The following is a 23,525-nucleotide window of genomic DNA, read 5'->3' as shown; positions in this document are numbered from 1 at the left end:
TAACCATTAACTTTCTGTTGTCAAATGCTTTTCAAGTGGTTGGAAGGATTTCACTTGAAATTAGTTGAAATGTCTCATTGGTGTCCTGCGTTTTGCTGTTGTAGTGCCGTTATGTGTCACCTCAGAATAACTTGGCTCCTTGGAAGACTCTTGCAGTGCAGTATTTTTTCTTTGGCTGAATTAGGTGATATGTAGTATATTTGCTTTTCCATAATCTCTCCGTTTTGAACAGTCTCTGAAGATGATTATGATACTTCAAGGACCTGCCATCTGCAGTGCCCTTTGAGCATAAACACAAGTCCCAAATCATAATCCCTTCTCCACCTCTTTTCTTGATTTGAATTTGTAAATCCCTCAGTGCGTATTCTAATACCAGTTTGTATACAATGATTAAAAGGATCATCATCAGTTTTGTATTTTACTATTATTTCTCATTTTGATTAATCCAGATCAGTAATTAGAAAAATTATAATAACAGTGAATCTCTTCCAAGCACATTCTTAATGGAATAATTTATTTACATTTAGATTTTTTATTTATATGAGCGATAAAAGAGAGATGTCTGTTACATAAATAATACCAGTGTGAAGCCATATGGAGAAATAATTACTAGCCTTGCTTAATGAATTAAATTATGAATTAATAAACTCACTATTAGCTGTTACAAGGTTTTGAAAGTGAAGTTTTCTTCAAAATGCATTTTTGTGATCCAGATGCTGGACTGCTTTAAGGGTATCCTTGTCACGCACACCAGTTTCATTTTGGGTTTCTCTGGTGAAGAGGTTTTCTGGCAATATTTCTTTCAAAGCCTCTTTTCGCTGAAAGAGTGGGGTTTCCTGAAGACAAAATGCTGTGTAAGAACTTTATAACCTCGAAGCAGACAGTATCTCTGATGCTGTTGATTTAGCCGTGCAGGTAGAGATACAAGAGCGGTGGAAGGATTTATGAATTTAATTGAATGCCTGGCTGAAACAAATGGAATATTCAATTTTGTAGGAGACTGTAATAAAGCCCCTATGGTAATGAACCAGTAGTAACTTTATGTTTAATGTTACAGGAGAATTTATCCTATGCTTCACGTTACAGATACCTTTACCAACAACCTGTCCAGAAGAGCCTGTGTTAAAAATATCTGTTTGTATTTACTAAAATATTAATGTGTCCTTATTTTCCAAATAAAATCTCTGAATTCATACTAAGATGTAAGGAGTATTTTGAACAGAGACATGCAGATTTTCACAGCAATACTCTGGCTGCTAATAAAGAAGAGTTACTAATGAAAATGGGCAAGCTGGAACTAGTCCAAGCCCTAGCTCCACACCTAAAACTTGTATTGCTCGTGAAGCATAATTCATTACAATAAATTCACAAAACCCACTTCACTTTTTCCTGAATGAGAAGGACAGTTATACAACCCTTGTCATGCTTTTCTGACTTCAGTATATGATACCTGCCTCACAAAAGTTACAATGAAATACAAGGTCCTGTCTAGAATTTGGAAATGAAGGTTCACTGGAGGCTTGGGTCCCCATTATCAAAATCAGTGGGAATTTTTCCATTAACTTCTTAAGCATCTGGGAAGCCTTCACATCTCTGTGTAACATGCTCCAGAATTTGACTGTCATACACAGTTAATGAGTTTTGGAGGGTCCAAATTTCATAGGACAGGCAGTTTGTCCCTTTGGCCTAAATAGCAACTATGTGTGGAATACCGTATGTGTACTAATACTTCTCATCTCTGTGCTAGGAATATATAAAGGAAAGATTTAACGATGACTGTGGGTTGGTTTTTTCTGACATCATAAAATGATGTTATAGTCATCATTAGCTGCTTTATAAAGTGCTGAAGAGTTACTTCACTGCATAATTTCTGTAGTGTGCCTAAAATTATTGGCTATGAAGTCCATGAAGGACCTGCTTGCTTCATGGTTTAATAAAGCAATAGTGGGTTTTGCAAGGAAACACTGTATAAATACTGTGTAAACATCCTCTGAACAATGTTAAGGGTATATTAAAAGCACATGACTTTCTGATTTGCACCCTTTGGGGGAATTTCAAGCATTAGCCTTTCTTCCATAGTGGAGAGTATTACACTATATTTAATGAAAAAGACACTCTCCAAAGATCCATGGCAGTGCCTTCATTTGTGTAGTGATCGTGATCTTAGCAGATCTAGTTGTTTATTTTATGTAGACAGCATTAGCTTCCATCCACATTTGTTTTCTCCTTCTATAATTTGACATGTAAGGTATGGATGTACCTGAGCTAGAAGCCCAAGAGACCTCTGGCTGTTGTCTTGTTTTTGGCGGGCAGATTAATTCCATTCTAAGTTGCCCATAACTTATGGGCTTTGAGGTTCATATGAGAAAACACTATTTCATACTTTACATTCTACCTATGACCTGTGTTCTCACACAAACACACAAAAAAAAGGTCCCAATTCAAATGATTGCAAATACACAAAAATACACCACCAGTTTCCGTCTTTGCTCAGTATTGAGAATTTTACCTTATAGAGCAACTGATTAATTTCTGTTCACCTTTAAATGAAAAGGGAAATCTTATAATCAACAATGTTGAAACTCAGTTAATAGGCTTTTTAACAGGGTTCTACAACAAAAAGTTCTAAAACAATTTCCGTATGAAAAAATGAAGTCAATTTAAAAAAAAAAAAAATTGGCCTGAGTGGCTACACAGTTAAATAAATCTTTTGAGTTCTTGCTTTCCAAAATGTTTTTTTTGTGAGACCCATATGACCAACAATGTATTTATTTTTACATATGACATCTTAACTTTGAGGAAAGGATGTAGATGGAAAGAAAAATGGCTTTGGAAAGAATTTCGTAAACCTTTCAAAGAGCAGCTTCTTAATGCCCGTAGTAATGGGAAATTAAAATGGACAGGACTACCAAAACGATATGCTCACTTATTCATAAATTTAAAGCAAGAGGAAGCAATGTTACTGTATAATCTAATCTCCTGAACTACACTGCCAGAATTTCCCTCAGTGACTGCAGCACCAAATTTCTCTGAAAGCTGTTCACAATGATGGGAATCTAATATTGGTTGAAAAGTTAGTTTGTCTGACAAATCTTTGCTCTTAAGGTTACTTCTACAGTTAGGTGCCTGTCGTGCATTCCATACCCACACATATACACACATACATATCTCTGTATCACACAAATGAAGGACTGACTCTAAGTATACCAACCTGAAGATCACTCTATTCTCCATATCAGTAAATAAGAGACGTACACAAAGCTGGATGAGGTCTTTCTTTTGCTGCATGAAAAGAAACCTTCTCAAGGTTCTCTCTTTCTTAATCCTCTCAATCTCATCAAGGTCTTTAATCAGTTAATGTTTGTTTTTGCAGCTTTCTCTGTAAGATGAATCAGTAGTTTAGACTGCAGCACTGCTTAAAGAGTTATCTGAGGTGGCGTTAAAAGTAGAGTTTAAAGATAGGGGGACCATGGAACTTCCTTTCACACAGCACCAGTAACTCATGTCAGGACAACTTTTCTGAGCTGAGTTGCTGCTTTTCTAGCTGCAGAACAGGCATGCTGCTACTTTTTGGTTCATGCATTTTTTTCCAAATATTTAAGAAGCTGAGGGGACTGTTTTGAATGTTTGGTTATTTGTGGCTTTCATTAATTGGAGTGTCATTGTTAATGAAACCACATAAAACTGTCAACATCTGGGCTTTGGTGTAAGCTATACTTAATTATTTGAGAGCGGAAGACAGAGTGAGCTGGCTAGTCTTTTAAGGAGCTGGGCCATAGGTGAGAAAGCACCTTGAATGAAAGGAGGTATGGGAAGTGTAGTAGCCTATGGAAAACTAATCAACATGAAAAAAAGTGGAGAAGAACAAAAAAATGTCCTGGTCAGCCTCATTCCAAATCTCACACCATGAAGTTACTAAGAGTGACCGAATGAAGCTTTTCTGAAAGGAAAAGAAGCAACATGTGGTTCTATTCTACAGTTTTGAAGGTCTAAAATTTCTACGCCCCCAGAAGGTAAGTAGAAATTCATCAGTGGATATTAACAAATGGCATTTGGTACCCTGAAGAAAGTAATTGTACAACCATAAAGGAATATTCAAAGTTGTCTCTATCAAGACTCAAATTCAAAACTGTGTGTTTCTGTGAACAGAAACTACATAGTGTAGTTTTTGGAAGATTCTGAAAGAAATTCACAGAAACACACAGTTTTGAATTTGAGTCTTGATAGAGACAACTTTGACCTTGACAGTCTACTCTCCACGACATCCAAAGTTCAGATGCCATGAAGAAACAGTCCTGAATGCACTAAAAAAATTCCAATTAATAAATCAAATAGCACATAGGTGAGAAATAATCCAAAGTAACAGAAATTTATAGTCCCAGTACCTTACATGGACTTTTTTTTTGTGTGTGTGTGTGGGTGAATTTTATATGAAAAGGAGATTGATATTTAATGGTATTTTATGAAGAATGGACAGCATGTCTAAACTGGGGCAAGCCAAAGGTGAACATAGCTCTTACGGCTTTGCCTATAAACACGTATTTTTCCAGTATAAGACAAAATTATGTTCTTATGGTAAGATAAGAGTGCTGTCTATTCATACAAGAACACATTCTGTTGTCTCCAAGAAACATTTTAAGTAATTAGAAAGCAAGATTTATTTGGTAGAAAATTTGAATGGAAATGTGTTTTCTTTTTCAGAGCTTTTTTTTTTTTTTAATGTTTAGCTCAAAACTTCCATATTTCATTACAGTGCTCTAATATATAAATTACCTTAAAAATGAAATTGACCTACATATTTTTGATATTCTGGTGGGAAACTGTTCTTCAGAAAGGAAATACAGTATTTCTGAAATTTCTTAATTTAGTGAAACCCAGTAATCCCCCAGAAGCCTCAATAACAGCATTTTTGCCATTCCTAGTAATAGGACTGGCTTTTAAAAATCTATAAACAGAAAACATTTTAGATGGATATGAGATAAAGCCTATTGTATTTTTCATTTTGTTTGACTAGTTAAATCTGGTGTATATTGTGTAACGTCCCTAAATTCTTCTCGTTGTGTGGGTGTCATTTTAGTTGATCAGTAATTAAAAAATGTTTATATTCACGTTTCCTCAGCATTTGTGCCTGATCAGAGCCTGTATACATTCTGCAAGGTTTCACAACAGTGCTATAGTTCAGCATAGGCATTGTGGAACTGCTTTTGGACAGTTTTGCAGCTCGTGACCTCATGTACACGGGAGCGAAGGCCACCAGCTCCCAGGGCCTGTCCCACCCACAGCCAGGGAGCAGAGCAGGCCGGGGCCATCAGGCACCTCCTTGGCGGCATCAGCCCTTGGGTGAGGGTCAGGATCGAGCCTGGTGCAGAGTACCAGGGTTGGGCATAGCCCTGGGATGGCTGGGCAGGACCATAGGGGTGGATCGGAGCCCAGGCCAAGGCAGGCACAGGCGTCGGTGATGAAGCTGAAGACAGGTTCACCCCCAGCACAGCTGAAGGTGAGCCCAGACCTGAGCTTAGCTGGGCAGGGGGAGCGGGGCAGCCCCCAGGTAATGCTGGTCAGGGACATTAAGGCCTATTGGAGTGTTCAGGGTCCAGACCTACATAGATGCAAATAACTTCAGCAAAGTACCTTGGAGCAGTGGTGCTTTTGCTACTGTCTTCTTATTATTACCACTTTAAGCAGTTCTGCTGTGTTTTCTTTGCTTCCAATTTGCCAACTCACTTTTTCTTGATCCCCTCTTTTTCCTTTCTTTATTATTACTTGTTTGAAATTGCAGAAAAAAAATAATCAGTCTGTAGTTTCTATATGTTCATAATGTTTCAGTCTTTCAGTTTCTATATGTTCGTAAATTCTCATGCAGCCTAAAGTACATGTTGCAGTGTTCAGACCTACAGTCTAGAAAAGATTGCCCGTAAGAGGTGAGTTTGCTTTTGCTTTGTCAAGTTAAGTACAAAAATCAAAATGTTTCCCTGTTTGAAAAATAAACTATAGACTAGCTGACAACTTCCTGGCAGATTTTCTTTCATTTTGTTTCATGTATCATGCACACTTAGTTTAAAAAAAATTGTAAACTTCTCCTTGAATCGGCAATTTTTAAATACAAATGCAAAGTGCCACCTAGTGGTCAATATATGGGTAAAATGTGTGTATAAACAAAGCTTTCCTGTACAAAGCCACTGTTACAAATTTTTACAAGTGAAGAAGCACGCATAGGTAAGCAAACTTGTCGCTCAAAGACTGGATGTCAGACAGCAGGATGATGAATGTGGTAAGCTGAAAAAAATACGTAAGCTGAAAAAAAAAAAAGAAACAAAATTTTGCTGTCTTTTTCCTTTCATTATGAATTATCTACAAATATATTATCTGCAAATGCATTACAAGCACTAAAGACCAAACATTCAAATCAAGTAAGTAATCTCTTTTCAACTAAGAATATCATCAGTAGTATCATCTGGAGGAACAGGGGGGAGCATCAGAGTAGTGACACGGTAGCCAAGCTGATGAGAGAGTCATTGAAAAAAGGTTTTCTGGGAAGATGGATTGTTTGCTTGGATAATCTGAGTGACTCACCAGGGAAGTAACTGATGGAAATGAAGAGGATGAAAAGAGTTTGTTATGTGTAGGGTGCAGGAGAGTTCTTCTAGGCATCGCAGAAAAGAACCCTTTTTTACCTTTTTTTTTTTTTTTTTCCCCTTTGCTAGCCTTATTAATAGGTAAAGTAGGAAGCAAAGAGAAAGGCAGTAGAGATACTCAGAAAAGTTAGGCAGCCAAGGCAGAGCAGCAGCTGAGCTGATCTTATAGTGTAAATATCAGGGTGAAAGTACAAAAACACTCAAGGCTTGAGAATTTATTAGAGCTGTATACAAACACAGAGACTAAATCCATGAAATTAAAAAAAAAAAATGAACATAGATATACTTTTGGATACTTAGAATAAAAGAAACTGTTTTGGTTAAATGTGATAAATATAGAAAACTGCAGAGACTATATGAAATAAACATTGGAACATTTTACTTTTTTTGACATTTTCTAATAAACTTTTAAAAATATTACTGCAAGTATTGATAGAATACTTATTATAACTAAAACATAAAACCTTATTTAAAGATGTTACTTCAAATGTTTTATATCGGAATTACTTAATATCCTTTCGAGGCAGTAGGAATCAGGTTTATGTATGTGGGAGATGGGTGAAACTTCCAGAGAATGAGCATACAAAATGATTTTCTGAAATGTGGAAGTGATGAATAACAATCCAGAAATCCTAACACTGACTGAATAAATGGCTTGACAGAGTAGTAGAGAGTGAGTATAGAAAGCAATCAATCAAGCTAGATATTCAATGTGCAGAGGCACATTAAACCTAGCCCTTATCTCGCCTTCATTTTCCAGCAGTATAGATATTCGCAGCGCTCTAGGGAGCTCTACAGCCACTGGGGAAAACCAGTCAATTGTAGGGAGCAATCAATCTGGCCTATTTTCATGTGTCTCAGAATGGGGTGAATTGTGTTCTGTCACCCTCTGACAATATTTTGTGTTTTTGTGTTAACTGTAAAATGAGACTATGGTGGCTAAAGAGCAGTATCTACTTGAAGTCCTGTGAATCCCACCTAGGTCTCCAGGTGTGACACATCTTGAATTTCCAAGATCAGTGGGAAACTAATTGCTATTTTCAGTTGTGCATAGTTAAGCTTATGCTGTACAATAGAAGGATGTTGTTGGGGTGGAAGAGACAAACTGATGCAAGTGTATGAACTTGTTAATCGTATCCCACTTCTGCAGAACAGGTACATTTTGCTAAGAGAAGAAAATGATATATGACTGCAATCTTGTCAAAACTATGTAGTAATAGGAGGGGGAAATGAGGAAAAGTGTAAGCTGAGAGACCAGAAAAGTGCATATTGTTTAACAGTTGTACTTCCAGCAGTCTTTATGAGCACAGTGTTCGGTAACACCAGAATTTCAGCTTTCATCCATAGACCGGTTTTCAGAAACACACTGTATCATTCAGTGAATATAAATGCCTCCAGGACATTTCAGCAGTTTTCTCAGATTTCCTGTACAATAATAAATAAGCCAGTAAATATGCATAAATCGAGACCTAATGTTTTTGGAATTCTGATGACAGCCACTCAGGTTTCACTTCCATGATTGCTGATGCATTTGAATGTAGTCTTTTTTTATAGAAATACATCTTTTGTGTTATTTCATCTATTTGATTTAAGGAGTATGAAAAAGTGTCTTTCTTTTCTCTGGGGTATATACCTGTAAAGTCCTAAGATACTGCGGAAAAACTGGGGTAAAGAGTATATTCCCTGGAAATCATTTGTGACTTGTAATGTTTTGAACAACAAGAACTTGTATACTGTTTTACTTTCTACAAGCTAGCTTCAAGAACTGTTGCAAATTGTATTGATGATTTTGGTTGGAATAGGACTTGGACCTCCATATTTCTATATGATATTTTATGTAAGTGATGCTTGAATAAGAATTGGGGTGCAGGGCAGATACTGATCAGCTGCTTTTTTAGCAAAGCCTTAGCCCAGTCCATATAGTTGCATGGCACAAATTTGTAAAGGCTTCTGAACAGTTTGTGGCTTGCTGTAGCAAGTCCACCATCTTACAGAGTATGTGTTAAATAAAAGAGAAAATTTGTGAAAGTCAACAGCTCTTACAGGCGTGCATGAACACTTCCATGACTCATCTCAGCTCTCACTTGTTACTGAAAATGGGGATGAACTAAAAAGGTCTGAAGTCGCACAAGATGCTAATTATTCTTGTGTACTCCAGGATTTGTTTATGCTGGCTCAAGCAGTGCATCCATCCAAGCCAAACGAGTTTCGTTTTGCCACTATAGTTCTGAGTGCTGGTGGATGAAGAAAATAGTTTCTTTGTCTTTCTGATTACTTCTATGTGATGTTGTCGACATTGTTTCTGGCTTAAAACCAATTGGAAAGGAAGCATGACCTGAATTGGCTAGGGTTAGCATTCTTTTACTTTGCATAAGCCCTGGTGTTACATCATAGAGTACGACTTAATTTTAAACTCAGAAAGCACCTAAGCACATTTAAGTTCCATTGACTTCAAAGGGTATAAAGATGACTTGCTCAGATTTAAAGTTTGTATTTTAAATTACGTACAGATGGCCAAGTCAGCATGGCTTCAAAGGTAGTATTACTAACACTAAAAAAAAAAAAAAAAAAAAAAGCTACAAGTGCCAGAGGGAGTGTAAGGTAAACAGATAAAACACGGGATAGATAAAACTCATGAGCCAGTTCTTAATGAAATGCATGAATGAACTGTAGGGGCAGAAACACTGAAAAGGACACATGCTTTGTGATTATGAGGGGAAAAAAAAAAAGTGATTATCGAGTTTAAGGAGTAAAGTTGCACTGTCAGTCAGTTGCTAAAAACACTCATTCAAGGGGTAAGGATGAAAAACTTGATAAGAGTAAGTTGTGTGCAGGAAGAGGCACTTCTCAGCAGGCTGTGGGATACAGCTGGAAAGAATGCTACTCTCATAGTTCCTACTCCTAAGTAAGTGTCCCTTACCCTAAGGTAAGGCTAAAAGAAGTCAGATATATTGGTCTAGGAGTCAAGAGTCACTAAAGGAACCAAAGTAATTAGTCCATTTTGAAGTAACTGGAAAAAGTGACAAACCAAGGTTAGACACAAAGTACTAAGCAGACAAGGGATCAATTAGAACAAATGCAAATACTTGTGGTCTAGATTTTGCAACTGAATTAATAACTTCAGACTCTCTTGGGAAGAAATAAACATTTTTAGGATTAAATTCCTCTGAACTCTGTTAGGTGTCTGCTTTAGAAATATGTGAATTTAAACGTGGGGCAGCAGTGCACCCTTATGGAGATGAGGTTTACCTGTATATGGTGCTGCATTAGCAACCTGGTAGATCAAGGGAAGCAGCTATTTGACACTTTTGAGGCTACATCTGGGCTCCATTTCTGAGCTCCTGTGTACAGAAAAGACATTAATTGGTTCAGCAGAGGGCACGCAGATGACACTGAAATATATGGCATATGAGGACTGACTGAAAGCTGGGTTTGTTCAGCTTGGAGAAGAGTGATCTGATTGCTGTCTTCATCTACATAATGGTCTTAAAGGGAATATGGAACCAGATTCTTCTTGGAGGTGCACAGAAAAGAAAAGAAGCCCGAGCATCAATGAAAGCAGTCTGTAGCAAGGGAAATCCTGGTTAGATGCATGGCAGAATTCTTCACAGAGTAGTCAAACACTGAGCTGGGTTACCCAGACGGGTTGCGATATCTCCATCTTTGGAGATTTTTGACACTTAACTGGAAACGCCACTGACTAATCTGATACAACTTTAAAGTTAGCCCTCTTTTAAACTGACTTTGACTAAAGGTCAATATTCTGTGTTTCAATGAATTATACTTTAGGTTCCACTAATTATATTCACTGAATCACCACTAATAATAAAGAGAGCCTGGGGTGGCTAGTGTCGTGCAGATGTCTGCATTTAGTGAAGTAAATCTTAATGTTCAATGTGCTGACAAATGGCAAAACTGCTTTTGCATAGGGGCCCAAATGTCCAAGTGGCAGTATAAGTCATTGTGTTTGGTTAATAAGTTGAGGATAATCATATGGAAATTTGTGTCCACACCTAGAAGAGAAAGTGCGATATTGAGCAGGAAGCCTCAAGTGGTTTTGTTCACCAGTTATAAGTAATGTGGGAAGAACAGTGCAAAAGTGTCAGTTGTGTGAAACACAGCCAGTGGGAACTGCATGACTGTGGAAGGCCTTTCTCAAATATTGTGATGCCTTTTGACAACCACAGCTTAATTTAGTAGAGTATACTACTAATCTTCTACTACTACATTTTCTTTTAATAATGAAGAATGAGGATAACCCAAACTCCTTTTTTTTTTTTTTTTTTTTTTTTTCTCCAAACTATGAAGAGTTTTCTTGCTCTTGTAACTGTAAGGAAGAAGCAAAGTTTAGTGGACCTGCCCAAGGGATATTTACCCACAGCTTGCCTCAAAAAATAGCCCCGTCTCCTGGAGCTCACTGCATAAATATTCATGCATAATACATAGAGACATGGAAGGCCCTGGCCTAAGCAATTGTCATTGCTTGGATCTTCTGGTCTTACTAACATGGGTATATGGGATGTTGAGAAAAGCTTTGCTATTTCTGAGGTTGCATCAATACAAGGATTCCTCCTGTTAGCTAACAAGGACAAGGATTGTTTCTTCACCTCTTTCCACCTCCTATATTTAACAGAGGTCTTCTATCAGGACAGTTTCTCCAATCTAATAAAATAGAAAATAAAGTCATGGAGAGGAAGAGGTGGAGAGAGAGAAGGAGCATGTACTTCCAGGAAGAACAACGGGCATGTCTGGCCAGTAGAATATATTTCAGGACCAGGCCTGCTCTAAGGACAGTGAATGAATCTGCATGCTGATCTCCATATACTACTGGAGGACATCCTGGCTGCTCAGTGCCATCCTGCAGCCTACTGCATAAGCAAAAACACGCAGTAAAGCTGCCTACAAGTAGTCTGTAGCAGTGAGGCAATACAGAAGATGGGAGGTGGCATAATCGAGAAACACTTAGAATAATAGAATATCCCGAGTTGGAAGGGACCCATAAGGATCATCAAGTTCAACTCCAAAACGTCTTCCCCCTCCTCTTACCTGCCCATCAGCTGCCACTAGCAACACTTAGTCCATAAAGCTATTAGACTGTGGCAAGTACTTATGCATTATAAAAGAGATAAATAGCGTCTTCTTTATTACAAATTGCATAAAAGGTGACAGTGGCAGGATGTAGGGGAGGACCTAACTTAGAATGGAAATTTACCTGGGTTTCTGGACCCCCAGCTGAAATAAATACACAAAAGCTTTCTTTGTTTGATTCTCTGTTACTTAGTTTAGGAGAGATGATTTTGTAAGTCCAGACACATTGTTCCAAGAATTCTCCAGTCATGATGCACTCATGATATCTGTGTTGCTGAGTTCAACAAACTACATAAATATTTCTTTGTTGTTATCAGTTTGTCTGTTAATGCAAATTGAATAGTTCATTAAACAGTGATTAAGAGATTCTCAAAATTTTGGAGTTGCCTCTAATCTATATTAATACTCATAAGTTGCTTATTACATTTTTTATTGTATCTTAGCATTATGCCATCAAAATGACATAGTTGTGATGAGACATATTGCAAACAAGTATATTAACTGACTTAAAAGAAGCTGGTTAATCAGCAGACTTATGATTCCCTTAAAATTTTCATAGAAAATATTATCTTTGCCTATTTCTTAAAATAGTCTAAACTTTCTTGAACTACTCATCCAAAGCTTCTACCAAGTCTTACCTATTTACAAGATATATGTAGCAGGGTGGTTAGAGCCAAACTGAGCTTTCATGTCTGTTATTAATGTTTTTGTTACAGGATGTGTTGGAGTTTGGGATAACATCACCTGTTGGCGTCCTGCAAAGATTGGAGAGACTGTCACTGTCCCTTGCCCAAAAGTATTTAGTCTTTTTTCTGGCAAACCAGGTATTTTATTTTAAGGATTATTTTTGCTGCCTGCACTTTAGTATTTGATAAAATAATATGTTTAAAATGTTTACTTGCAGTTTACAGGTTTTACTTTTGTAAAGAGTTAAAATAGTAAATTTTTAACAAAGCTATTCATGATACATTGTGAAAAAAAACAACAAATAATTGTCTTTGTGGTCCATATGGTATTCCTTGAGGAGCTAAACATACATTCTGATACTGCTCATCAAGGCTGAAGACATTGCTTGCTTTTTCTGACCTGTTTATGTTAATTATTAATGCAGCTGAGCCTAACAGACCTCTTTAACAGTTGCCAACGGGTCACATACAGGTTGTTCCTTTTGTGCTTTTTATGCTCCTTTTATACTGTTTTTTAGTGAAACTTGAAAGGAGCTCCTCAGTTGTCTCCTCAGATTGCTGAGACCTGTTTTAAGTCCACGATCTTCTGCACAATCTTGTTGATATATCATGCCATATTGCAGTTTAATTTTGCACTTTGCCTTGTCACTGGGTTTTTAAAAATAGATCATGGAATTACAGCTTTTCATATACGTATCTCAAAATGCAGTAGGAAAATTCTTACCCTTGTTGCCCAGGTGAGAAATCTTTGTCATGATGAACTATGCAAAACTTACCACAGTAATTTAATTATGTCTTCTAAATCTGCCTGTGGAGCCCTTTTCTAAAAATAAAACTTTGTACAGAAAGACTAACTTGGGATATGAATAAAATGTCTTTATTCTGAAAACTGCTGATTAAGTCTTTTTCCAGTAAAAAGCAGACAAATAAAGCAATTTACAGATGAGCAAAGGTTTTCATTCCTGGAGCTGGTGAATCTTGATTAGTTTATCACGGACAGTCTAAACAGTTTATAAAGGAGCAAGTATGTGTAATCTTGACAAAATCTTGTGAAATCTATAAAAGTATTCAAATTACTCAATAGAAAATGCTATGTTGGCATAAGACAAGGCAAACTAATAAATATCAAAAATTCTTAATGTGAATTAAATCACACTGCTTCTCTTAGCCAAAAGCTAGAGCATGCTTACTCTCTATGCAAAGTTTGGACATTTGATATTTAACAACTCTTAGTATCTTATATTACAGTAACATTTTCTTTTTCCTATCTGAACTCTTCCCAATATTTTAAACTCTATCTCACTTGGGCATCAGGACAGAAAGGTCATTTCCTTTTTATCATTTGCCATAATTTGTCTTATACAGAGCTTTTTTCATAGCCACCTGTTTACTGTTTGCTTGTGGAGCTAATAGGGGGATTTTTTTAGAGGTGCCTGTTCAGTTAAGAGGTCTTTTAAAATCTTGTCATTCTGTAATTTCAGAGAAGGAAGACAGCAAACATCTTGCATGGGTGATTCAATTATGGCCTAATTAAGTATCTCAGCACCTTTATGACTTGTTTATGTTCCACAATATATTGTTTATTTAATTTCTATACAGAACATTGCAACTTCACTTGATTCTTATGGCAGGAAATTATCAAAATATCTTTAAATGAGAAATCTAAATCTTTTTATTTATCCAAACTAGTGAGATTTTTTTTTATTTTTATTTTTTTTTTCCTGGGAGGAAATTTAAATTCTTCTACAAGAATATCTGGAGTACTTTATTATTCATAGAATTCTTCCAAGTCACGTTTAGACATTTTTAATACCAACAATTCTTTAAATGATTTCTTAATTTAAACTGGGAATTTAAAAAAGTAGTTGTCATCTCATCTTTACAGCTTTTGGAGAACTGGCTCTTAATTTCTTCTGTGATGATCAGAATTATAGCTTAAGCATACCACACAATTCTCTGCTGAACATTTAATGACTTCATCTTAAATGACTGCTATAAAAGCAGTCATATTATCCTATAGTGCTTCTGTATTACATGACAATGTACATATATGAATATCAGGTAGTTAATCAGTGAAGTTTCATATTAAAATGTATGTGTCAAGTAACATTATAGGTTTTAAGTGAGGTTGTTATCTGAAATACTAATTGCATAGAAAGATGGTACAGAAATAACCAATGCCTTCCATAGAACATGGCCTAACTGTGTTTAAGTTAGATGGCCTTACAATACTTAGAGAAGAAAATACTATAGCATATTGCGTACATAGTCTTTTTCTTGCAAAAATGGCTTTGACATAGTTTGTGGTTCTGTTAACATGTTCCTCTGCTCTGCCTGATCAGAGAATCTTCATGTACTTTTAAAGTGAAGACTCTTCAGAATGTATAAATAGGTTACATTTACTTTAAAAAATGTCATACCTATGCCAAACTACAGAAGTGGTTCTGTAGTTTGAGAAGATACTGTGGGTTGAGGTCAAAGTCTAGTTACAAGTTGCAGTTTGCCGGTCAACCCTTTGTAGGATATTTACAACTTTCAGCTGAAGACTTTATACAAAGAAGAAATTCCAGTAACCAATGAGCAAGATAAAAATCACAAAGGTTTTAGTTTGGAGTGTATATAAACACATTTAGTTATTTTTGGACAAAGCTGATCTGTGACACGTAAAATTGTTCCTGGGTGATGGAAAACAGACATCTCCATATCATTTAAAGACCAGTAGTAACCTCCAAATCACAGCAATATGTTGTTATAAATTCAAGCATCATAGATATAAAAATTGCTCTAGGAAAGGTGAAGGGAAGTAGCTCAAGATTTAACATTGTAAGGACGTTATAATAATTTTAATGACTGTTCTTTACTTTGACATCGGACTCTTCAGTTTTCTATTGAAGCTGTTCCATATTATATACACATTAGTACATATTCGTTAGAATAAGGAGTAGTATCATGGGTTGCCCCAATTTCATTTGAGTGACTTTGCAAGGGAAAAGAGTCAACTTCTCAGTTCCCATCAAAAGCTTATTTTGAAATAAACTGTTCAAAATTACTTTCCAACTATACTTGCACATTTCCTGTACCTTCCATAACTACATTGTTTCAGTGCTTGGTTCAAAGGATGAGATATGTATTTATTTCATTGTTCTTCAACCTATCAGCAAATTTGGCCTTTAGAATGGATTACCAATCCTACCAAAATTTGCTGTAGCAGTAATTTTTCACCTTAATATTTAAGAACTTTAATAACTCATAAGTTCATTTGTTACTGCCTTCTCAAGAAAGCTTAAATAGGAGTTTAGAACAACTCTCACTTGAATTTCTTTCCTATCAGATTACCTTATCTACAAATTAGCCCTTTTATAGAGCGAGCTGAAAGCCTCCATCCAGTATACTTTAGACAAGATAAATTTCAGACTTTTGCAGATGTCACAGAAACAGCTATTATACCAGAACAGAAGCCTGCAATCACAGCTTGGAATTGTTTTTGTTTTTCTTCAGTGCAAAGGCAACTCAGAACAACATTAAAAGCCAAAGTAAAATTAATGAAGAGCACATGAGAGGAAATGGCTGAGTATGCAGGAGAGCTAGGAAACAGAGCACGTTAACAGCATATTTACAGAAGATGACGTTAGATTGGTTAACAGTTCATTGATGAGTAGATTTTTGAATCCTTCTGATTTAAACTCTCAAATTTTGCTTTACAGGAAATATTAGCAAAAATTGTACGAGTAATGGATGGTCAGATATTTTTCCTGACATCTTAAGTACTTGTGGATATAATGACTATGAGGATGAGTATAAGGTAGGAAAAACATTCTTTCTATTCATTTAGATGCTGGGGTTCAAAAGAGCTATGAAACATGGTCTGCTTCCAAATAATTCACATTTTGCTCAATCAGAATTAATGGAAATCTGTAGATGTTTTTGGTAACATCAATTGCCATATGCTTGGATTGCAAAGGTCATATAAGACAAAAACAGAAGTGTAGAACTCATTAACCTCTTGAAACTCAAGACTATAAGCAGGTGTTAATTTCAGTAATGGGTCTGTATTTCTGATACAGCAGTGTTACTGGGCTTGTGCACAGTGTATTTTGCATTGTGTTATTTCTAGATATTTCTATTAAAACACACCCTAATACAGTAATAATCTGTTGATAATATATGTACCACTTGATCACTTGTGTGTGTTTAAGCTATCAGATTTGCATTGGACTTCAAATTGCATTAGCGAGCAGAAATGGTTCAAAAAGCTATTGAGATGTCATAAATATAGCAAAAATGGAAACCTTAATTTGTTCAGTTTGCAAAACTATTCCTTGTTTTCTGTTGTTGAGGGTAGTGCTTTTTCCATGACATTTTACCTACTGTCTATCAGTTTGTCTGCTGAGACTAGCAGTGCAGGATTTTGTTCACAGGCATGAGCTCACAGTGTCAGTAGAACTTTTGTTATCATGAACAGATGAAGTCATCTCATGAATACTTTGCTGTTTTTTTCCTGAACTGTATGTGCGGAACAACTCTAGCAGACCTCTTCCAGCTGTTTTGCAGAGGTGTGCTGGTTTCTAGCTAAGACATGAAGTTCTTGTCATCACTTTCTGTATTTAAAAGCCCTTCCATTACTATAGTTGAAAACAGGTAATAAAGAAAATGGTTATGGATGGCTTTACCATCCTTTCTGTATACACATTCCAAAATATCGGTGTCATCTGATTGCTTGGGAACACACACACGCTACTGCTAAAACAGCTGTTTTAAACACTATCATCAACTGAAATATTGTCACATAGTGGCAAAATTGGTCAAGACTTAAATCAAATTAACAGATGATATTATTTCAAGTAGTGAGATGTACTTAATTAACAGAAGAAGGAAGTAGTATAAATAGAAACAGTTCTTGTTTGATGTATTTATTAGTAATTTGAAGTAGTAATTTGAAATGCAAGTTGACTGTACTTGCAGGAATTAACCTAGAGAAACTGGAAATAAGAAGTAGTAGTGACATTTGAATAAGCGTGATAAAGAGCAAATAATAAACCAAAAAGGATAAAAATCAGAAGAAATATGGAAAGCAGGTACAGAAAAAAATATTAACAGCATAATAGAGAGAATATCCTAGACATCTACCATAGCTACTATATGACATGAGTGCATAGCAAGTTGCAGGGATGGAAAGTGGAAAATACATTTCAAGCAACATGGCCTGAGGGTCCTTGTCCTCTTTTTTCACGTACCGGTGTCATTGCTCTGAGAATGTTCTTTGCCTGAATATCATAAGTTGGTTATTTTGGTGAGACATGGCAACAACTCTTTTTTAACCTCAATTTGACAAGTCAAAAATAAAAATTTATACAATAGTGCTGGCTTGCCACATGGTAAGTTGTTCCTGTGCAAATACTATATTTTAATGCAAATATGCAATTGTCTTAGGGTTGTTTGGTTGGTTTTGGTAGCTAAAGAAAGGATGAAATTATCAGAATAATCTGAAAAGGGAAACAGGAAAGCATGTGTTTAAATCCACCTCTTTGTGGGAGAAAATATAAATAATGAAAATATCTTTCAGTAGATTTCAGAGATTTCAGGAGGCATTTAAATGCCATCTGTTACACAGAAAGGGGATGTTTTCTTCTATTTGAGCCTTAGAGCTCAGTAGTAGCACCTCAAAACAAAACGTTTTTCCTCAATATTAGTCAGCATAGTACATTTACATTTGACCTAGAATTTCAACAAAAAGAGTTAAAAATGAAATCCTAAGTCTTCAGGTAATAAATACTTTGGACACAAAAATTTCATGTGACAATATGATTTGCAGGCAATGTATGAGGTTACTCTCAGAGTTACAGTAACTAAGGACATAATATTTTAGGAAAGGTGACAAAATACTTTTCTTATTGTTTTATTTAATTATTGTATTAATTGTCTTAAATTTTCTTTTGTATGCTTTCTCTGAAGAAAATGTTTGCAGAGGAGGTAGAAACTCTCTTTGCAGTTTGCTGCCTGTAACTTCACTGCTGAATGAGTTTCCACTAAATATCCAATTAAGTATTTATTCTGGTCTTTTACGTATCTTTAAGTATTTATTCTGTATTTTTATGGTCTTTTAGGATATGGACTTATATCTCTAACTTCAAAAGATATATGTATATTTCTATACATATGTGTGTAAAGTATGTATATTTCCATACATATTTTATATTTATTTAAATATGTGTGTATGTACGCACACACACATGTATATGTATCTCCAGATATGCTCCTGTTTGGAGCAATTTTGAATATTATGGAAGAGGTTGAGAGAAAGACATTGGCAAACAAATATTGAAGAGGTGATTAATTCATAGGTACCAAATTTTTAGACTGAAAATGTACTGAAATGAGAAAGTTTAAATAAGACACTGAAAGCAGGTCACCCATTGTTTCTCTGCCAAGTTCACTGATACTGTTCAGGGTATGAAAAATTTCACTGTTTCCACAGCTTTCATTGATTTTACTCAGAGTTAAAACATTCAATTTTTATTCCATGTCAAATGTTATTTTAGCAGGTTTTATAAAAATAAAATTTTTGCGTAACATTTTGAAATTAACAATAAGTTGCTGATACAGAATCCTTAAATAGAATGTTTTATTTGATATTAGATCTTGGTTTAGTAGTCTGCAGTGCTTGTCTGTATTTATAGACTACTTTGACGAGTGTGACTGAACAATTGTTGTCCTCACATCAAATTGCGTATTTAAACCTTTATTATATACTTCCAATCTCGTTCCTATAAGAAAATTAAACGCTGCTAACCTTCAAGATCATGTTTTAGCTTCATCCCAGTCGTTCAAATAAGTATCTTTTTTTTTTTTTTCCGTGTGTATTTGTTGAGCTCATGGCACCACAATGGCAAAATGAGTGAATTGATTTGACCGTGCTAGAAAAATATGTCAAGGTGTGTTAACCCAACCCAAGTCTTGCTGCAACCTTTTCTTTCACGTGGACATATTTTGACATCTTTTATCTAGACTGATGAGTATTAGCTGTCCTCATAGGTTATTAGAATCTCTGTCTGCATTACTAACACAAGGCAAGATGCATGGTGAATGTAAAGGACTGCAATATGTACACTTTATTTAAAAGTAATGACTGGGTCAGCCAACACAGCTTTATCTAATCTTAGTCTGAATTGGCCCAAGGTTTATTAAATCACACACCGTACAATAAATACAAGTCACAGGCTATGTGATTTGAATACTTGGGTCATATGAAGACATATTCATGAAGAGAAAGATCCTCAGTGCTATTATACATGAGGATACTGTTGCTGCTTGTGCATAAGTGGAAGCATTGTTGGTGAAAGAAATATCCTCCTGTTTGGCAAGTTTCCTGAAGCAACCACTCTTAGGCTGCTGTCATAATATCCTAGGTGTGCTCCTCCAGGTACACAACCCAAGACAGTTGGAGTCATGGCAGCAAGGTCAGGTTTGTCTGACTCGGACAAACTCTGTCTTGAATTTCTATAGCTACCTTTAGAAAACAGATTAATTACTACTGTCCATGAAGTGGATCATTGCTCTAGATCATTTGTCCCGAATCTAAATTGAATGCTTCCCTCTCAAGAAAATGTAATGCAGGTTGCTGTCTACCAATGCTATTTTGTGTGCCTGTGAGTCATGCTATTGTTATTTACATTACATTCTGCATTTTTTATTACTTTTTCATAAGATGTAATTAAGAGATCAGTATTCCTTAAAATAAATACAAAATCTTCTTCCATTGGCTTCAAGTGAGAAGGACTGGGCTTGAATATAATCTGATATTCTCTCCTGTGGGAGTACAGTGGGAATTTAATTTATTGATTGCAGATTGCCCACAGACTCTGCAAAATGTCTGTACATACTGAGAAAGTTCACATTCACAGGTACACATATACTGGTATATGTTTACACAGGAAAGTAATGAGGTTTTTGCGTTGTTAAAATTGTCATCTCTCCTTCATGATTTGAACTTTGAATAAGATGATATTCTTATTAAACAGCTAAAATTAATCTCTATTTTTAGTAGGTACTTTAAGCATTGCTGGTTTCTTCTTTTCTTGGATGATATTTAGGCTTAAAGTGAACTGAAAGAGAACCATGTTGAAAAAGGAATATCATTAATTTGTTATATAAAGATTGTTGAATACTGAGGAATACAAATTTTGTTAGATATATTTTTAGTAAATTCTGTTCTGTGCCATGCCATCAAAAAATGTGTGCCTAATAAGAAATAAGCAAATTGTACATAACATATCATCCATTTCTTTAGTTCAGTATATATTTGCACTCTTATATTAAGTGCTACAAGTGTTTAGAAATGGCTACTATGTTGTTGAAGTTAATTTTACAAAAGAAATGAGCTTTTTTTTTTATATAATATTCACATTTACATTTGCTGATTTCAGTATTTCTAATGCACTGAACTAATTTACTAGGACCAAACAATTTTATATTGATTGTGCAATTTAAGGTTTTCTGATACATTCTTCCAATATCAATATTTGAATATTATGGAATGTACTCTGACATCTATATTATAAAAATATGAGAGCTCATATTTTAATAAAATTGCAAATATCACATCTGTGAATACTAAACTCTTACGTACAGTATTACAGGAATATACTGGACCCCAGAATAAACAAAATAGTGTCATCTGTGATGATAATGATCATACTTTAATAGTGATATTTTAGTAGTTATATTTTTTAGTAGTTACATTTTTTGATGAAATAAGTAGGGAGGTTTGTGTTCATCTTTTATGTCAAGGGTAATATCTGGTCAATAGCAAAACTCCTTTGGACAAAGAATCCAGTCCTATACTTTATTCGACGTGTTTTGTCCTTTAGCACAGAATTACCCTCTCACCCCTAGAGGTCCTTCCAAACCAAGGCTGACGTGGAAAGAACCCCTGGGTAAATGTAACCTTTCCCAGGAAGTTTCTGCACTGTGTCTTCTATAAGCAAACAGAATACTTCTGTCTCCTAAACTTAATAAAAATAACATGAAACTAACTTTAAAGGAAGCATTAGCAGAAAAAGTTGTCCATTCTAAGTAAACAAAACAAAACAGTACATAAGAACAAATCTTAGCAAAAATGTATCGAAAGTTACACAAATTACACAAATTTGTAATAAAACAATTTATTTTTATGTGTAGTGTTTTCATATACTTGTAAAACCTATTAAAATTAGTTAGCCAAAAAAAAAAAAAAGTTTAAACTTTTTAGCATTAGGTCCTTATTGTCTAGAAAACAGACATAATGTAAATGTTTCCATACAATTGTGAAAATCATAAGCTACTGATTTTTGTAGTGCCTAACCACCAACTGAGTTGGTTTACTGGTTGTAATTTGAGTGTTTTCCTCAAAACATGAAGAGTAAATTGTTGAATTTCAGTTTTGGAATCGGTATTGCTCAAATAACCATGTGAATATTTTGCAAGGCCACCTATTCTTAATCACGTTGCAAAAATACCATTTTTGTTACACATGCAGAAATTTTCATGTCATTTCAATTTCATAATTGTCATTTCAAATTCATATGCATGCTTTAAATCAGTTTATGATTTGAATAGAGTTACAAATTCTAAAGGGGGATTGATATTTTCTCTTTGTTAATATCTTTAAAAAATATATATATAATTTAGTTTTAAATTCTGCTTTGGTCAGTCTATACCTTCTTTGTACTCATTTTACTCCTGTCAGTCTAATTTTTTTATTAAGTCTAGAGGTTAAGCTGAGGTTTAACTATGGCAGACTATGGTTGTCACAAAATAGTAAATAAGGAATAAAATATGCCCAGATTACATAAAAGAGATTAATTTTCATGTGTTATCGGATTTTGTATTATTTTGCCTGTTTTGCAGTAATACAATATGAATAATCTGTTTCTAAATTGTACAACATAAAATACAGAGTAGTGACAAATATTTAATAGCTATATCTAGGTCAGTATTAATCTAAAGTAATTTATTTTTCTGTATTTCAACTGCCACAACACACTGTGGAATTTCATCCTTTTTTTTTTTAATATTTATTAAATACATAATTTCAGAACATCATTTGCCTTATTTCTTTATTTATTGCTGAGTCTGTAAGAGTTATATAGGTCTTACAGGCGTAGTAAGACACTTCTATTTACTCTCATACATAAAATTTAAGGAGTATGATTACATCCATTCTGATAGTGAATCTGGTAAAGTACTTCATGCTAATCAGCTAAGTATTTTGGTTGTTTTTGCAAATCTTAACACACAAATTGAAATAATTATAAATTTTGAAATAATGGATTCAAGATCTATTAGCATCAACTTAGCTTTGCAATACTTTGAGAAGCAGGGTTATCTTCTGATCAGTAGAAAATCATATAATACTTGACCAGTAAAATGGCCTGAAAGAAGGAATGTGCTTATTCACCACATTTTCAAGCTTGGAATAGATTTACCTAAAAATCTGTGCGTTGTGTGCTAGTGTGTTGTATGATAAAATCATTTTGATTGTGTAATTGTTCCTTATTTGCTTGTACTTAGTTTGAACAAAATGGCATGGTCAGTGTTATGGCAATGTCAAAGTACTCTTGGCTGATTAGCTGTCTGCTCCTTCAATGTTGACTTATACCTCCATGTAGCTATTTCGTGTTTGCTCATTTGGCAGGTGGATGGCCAGCAGATAGACTCAGTCCTACTGGCACTGAAAGCTAAACTAAAAGTACACAGGATTCTTGTTTTAGTTTTAGTCAGACTTTTTGTTGTAGGGGTCATGTGTGTGTACAGAATTCCAGAAACATTATTTTAAATAATGTGTGTTTTTTTCTACTGCAGGAAGACATCCTCTTCCTACTGGGTAGAAGAGACAGGAGTCATTTTACATCCAAGCTGCCTGACAGTTACTGTCAAGCTCAGAGTATGTAGCTAGAGGCTAAATTAGAGGCACAATTACATCAGTGCGGTTGGACAACTGATGTTTTGTTAGAAAGTTCATGTGGGGTTTCATCCTTTCTTCATTTAATAATTCTGAACTCAGATACAAGTAAGATAAGTCCCATTTCAAAAGATTTGGTCAAAGGAGTTTCTCTGAAATAAAATATATGCAGATTTT

The 23,525-nt window shown here is 35.1% G+C and overlaps 1 protein-coding gene across 2 annotated transcripts in view; it reads left to right on the top strand.

Annotated features, from left to right (window-relative positions):
* Positions 1–23,525, top strand: part of VIPR2 (vasoactive intestinal peptide receptor 2) — a 59,721-nt gene that overhangs the window by 4,564 nt on the left and 31,632 nt on the right. For both annotated transcript variants that reach the window (XM_048050545.2, XM_048050544.2), the window contains 2 exons: positions 12,440–12,547; positions 16,114–16,211. In XM_048050545.2, coding sequence (XP_047906502.1) covers positions 12,440–12,547; positions 16,114–16,211 — 206 coding nt within the window. The remainder of the gene's footprint in view (positions 1–12,439; positions 12,548–16,113; positions 16,212–23,525) is intronic.

The sequence above is a fragment of the Anser cygnoides genome, chromosome 2 (genome assembly GCF_040182565.1).
Source record: "Anser cygnoides isolate HZ-2024a breed goose chromosome 2, Taihu_goose_T2T_genome, whole genome shotgun sequence".
Classification (NCBI taxonomy): Eukaryota; Metazoa; Chordata; class Aves; order Anseriformes; family Anatidae; genus Anser; species Anser cygnoides.
This window is presented reverse-complemented; position numbering and strand designations above follow the sequence as displayed.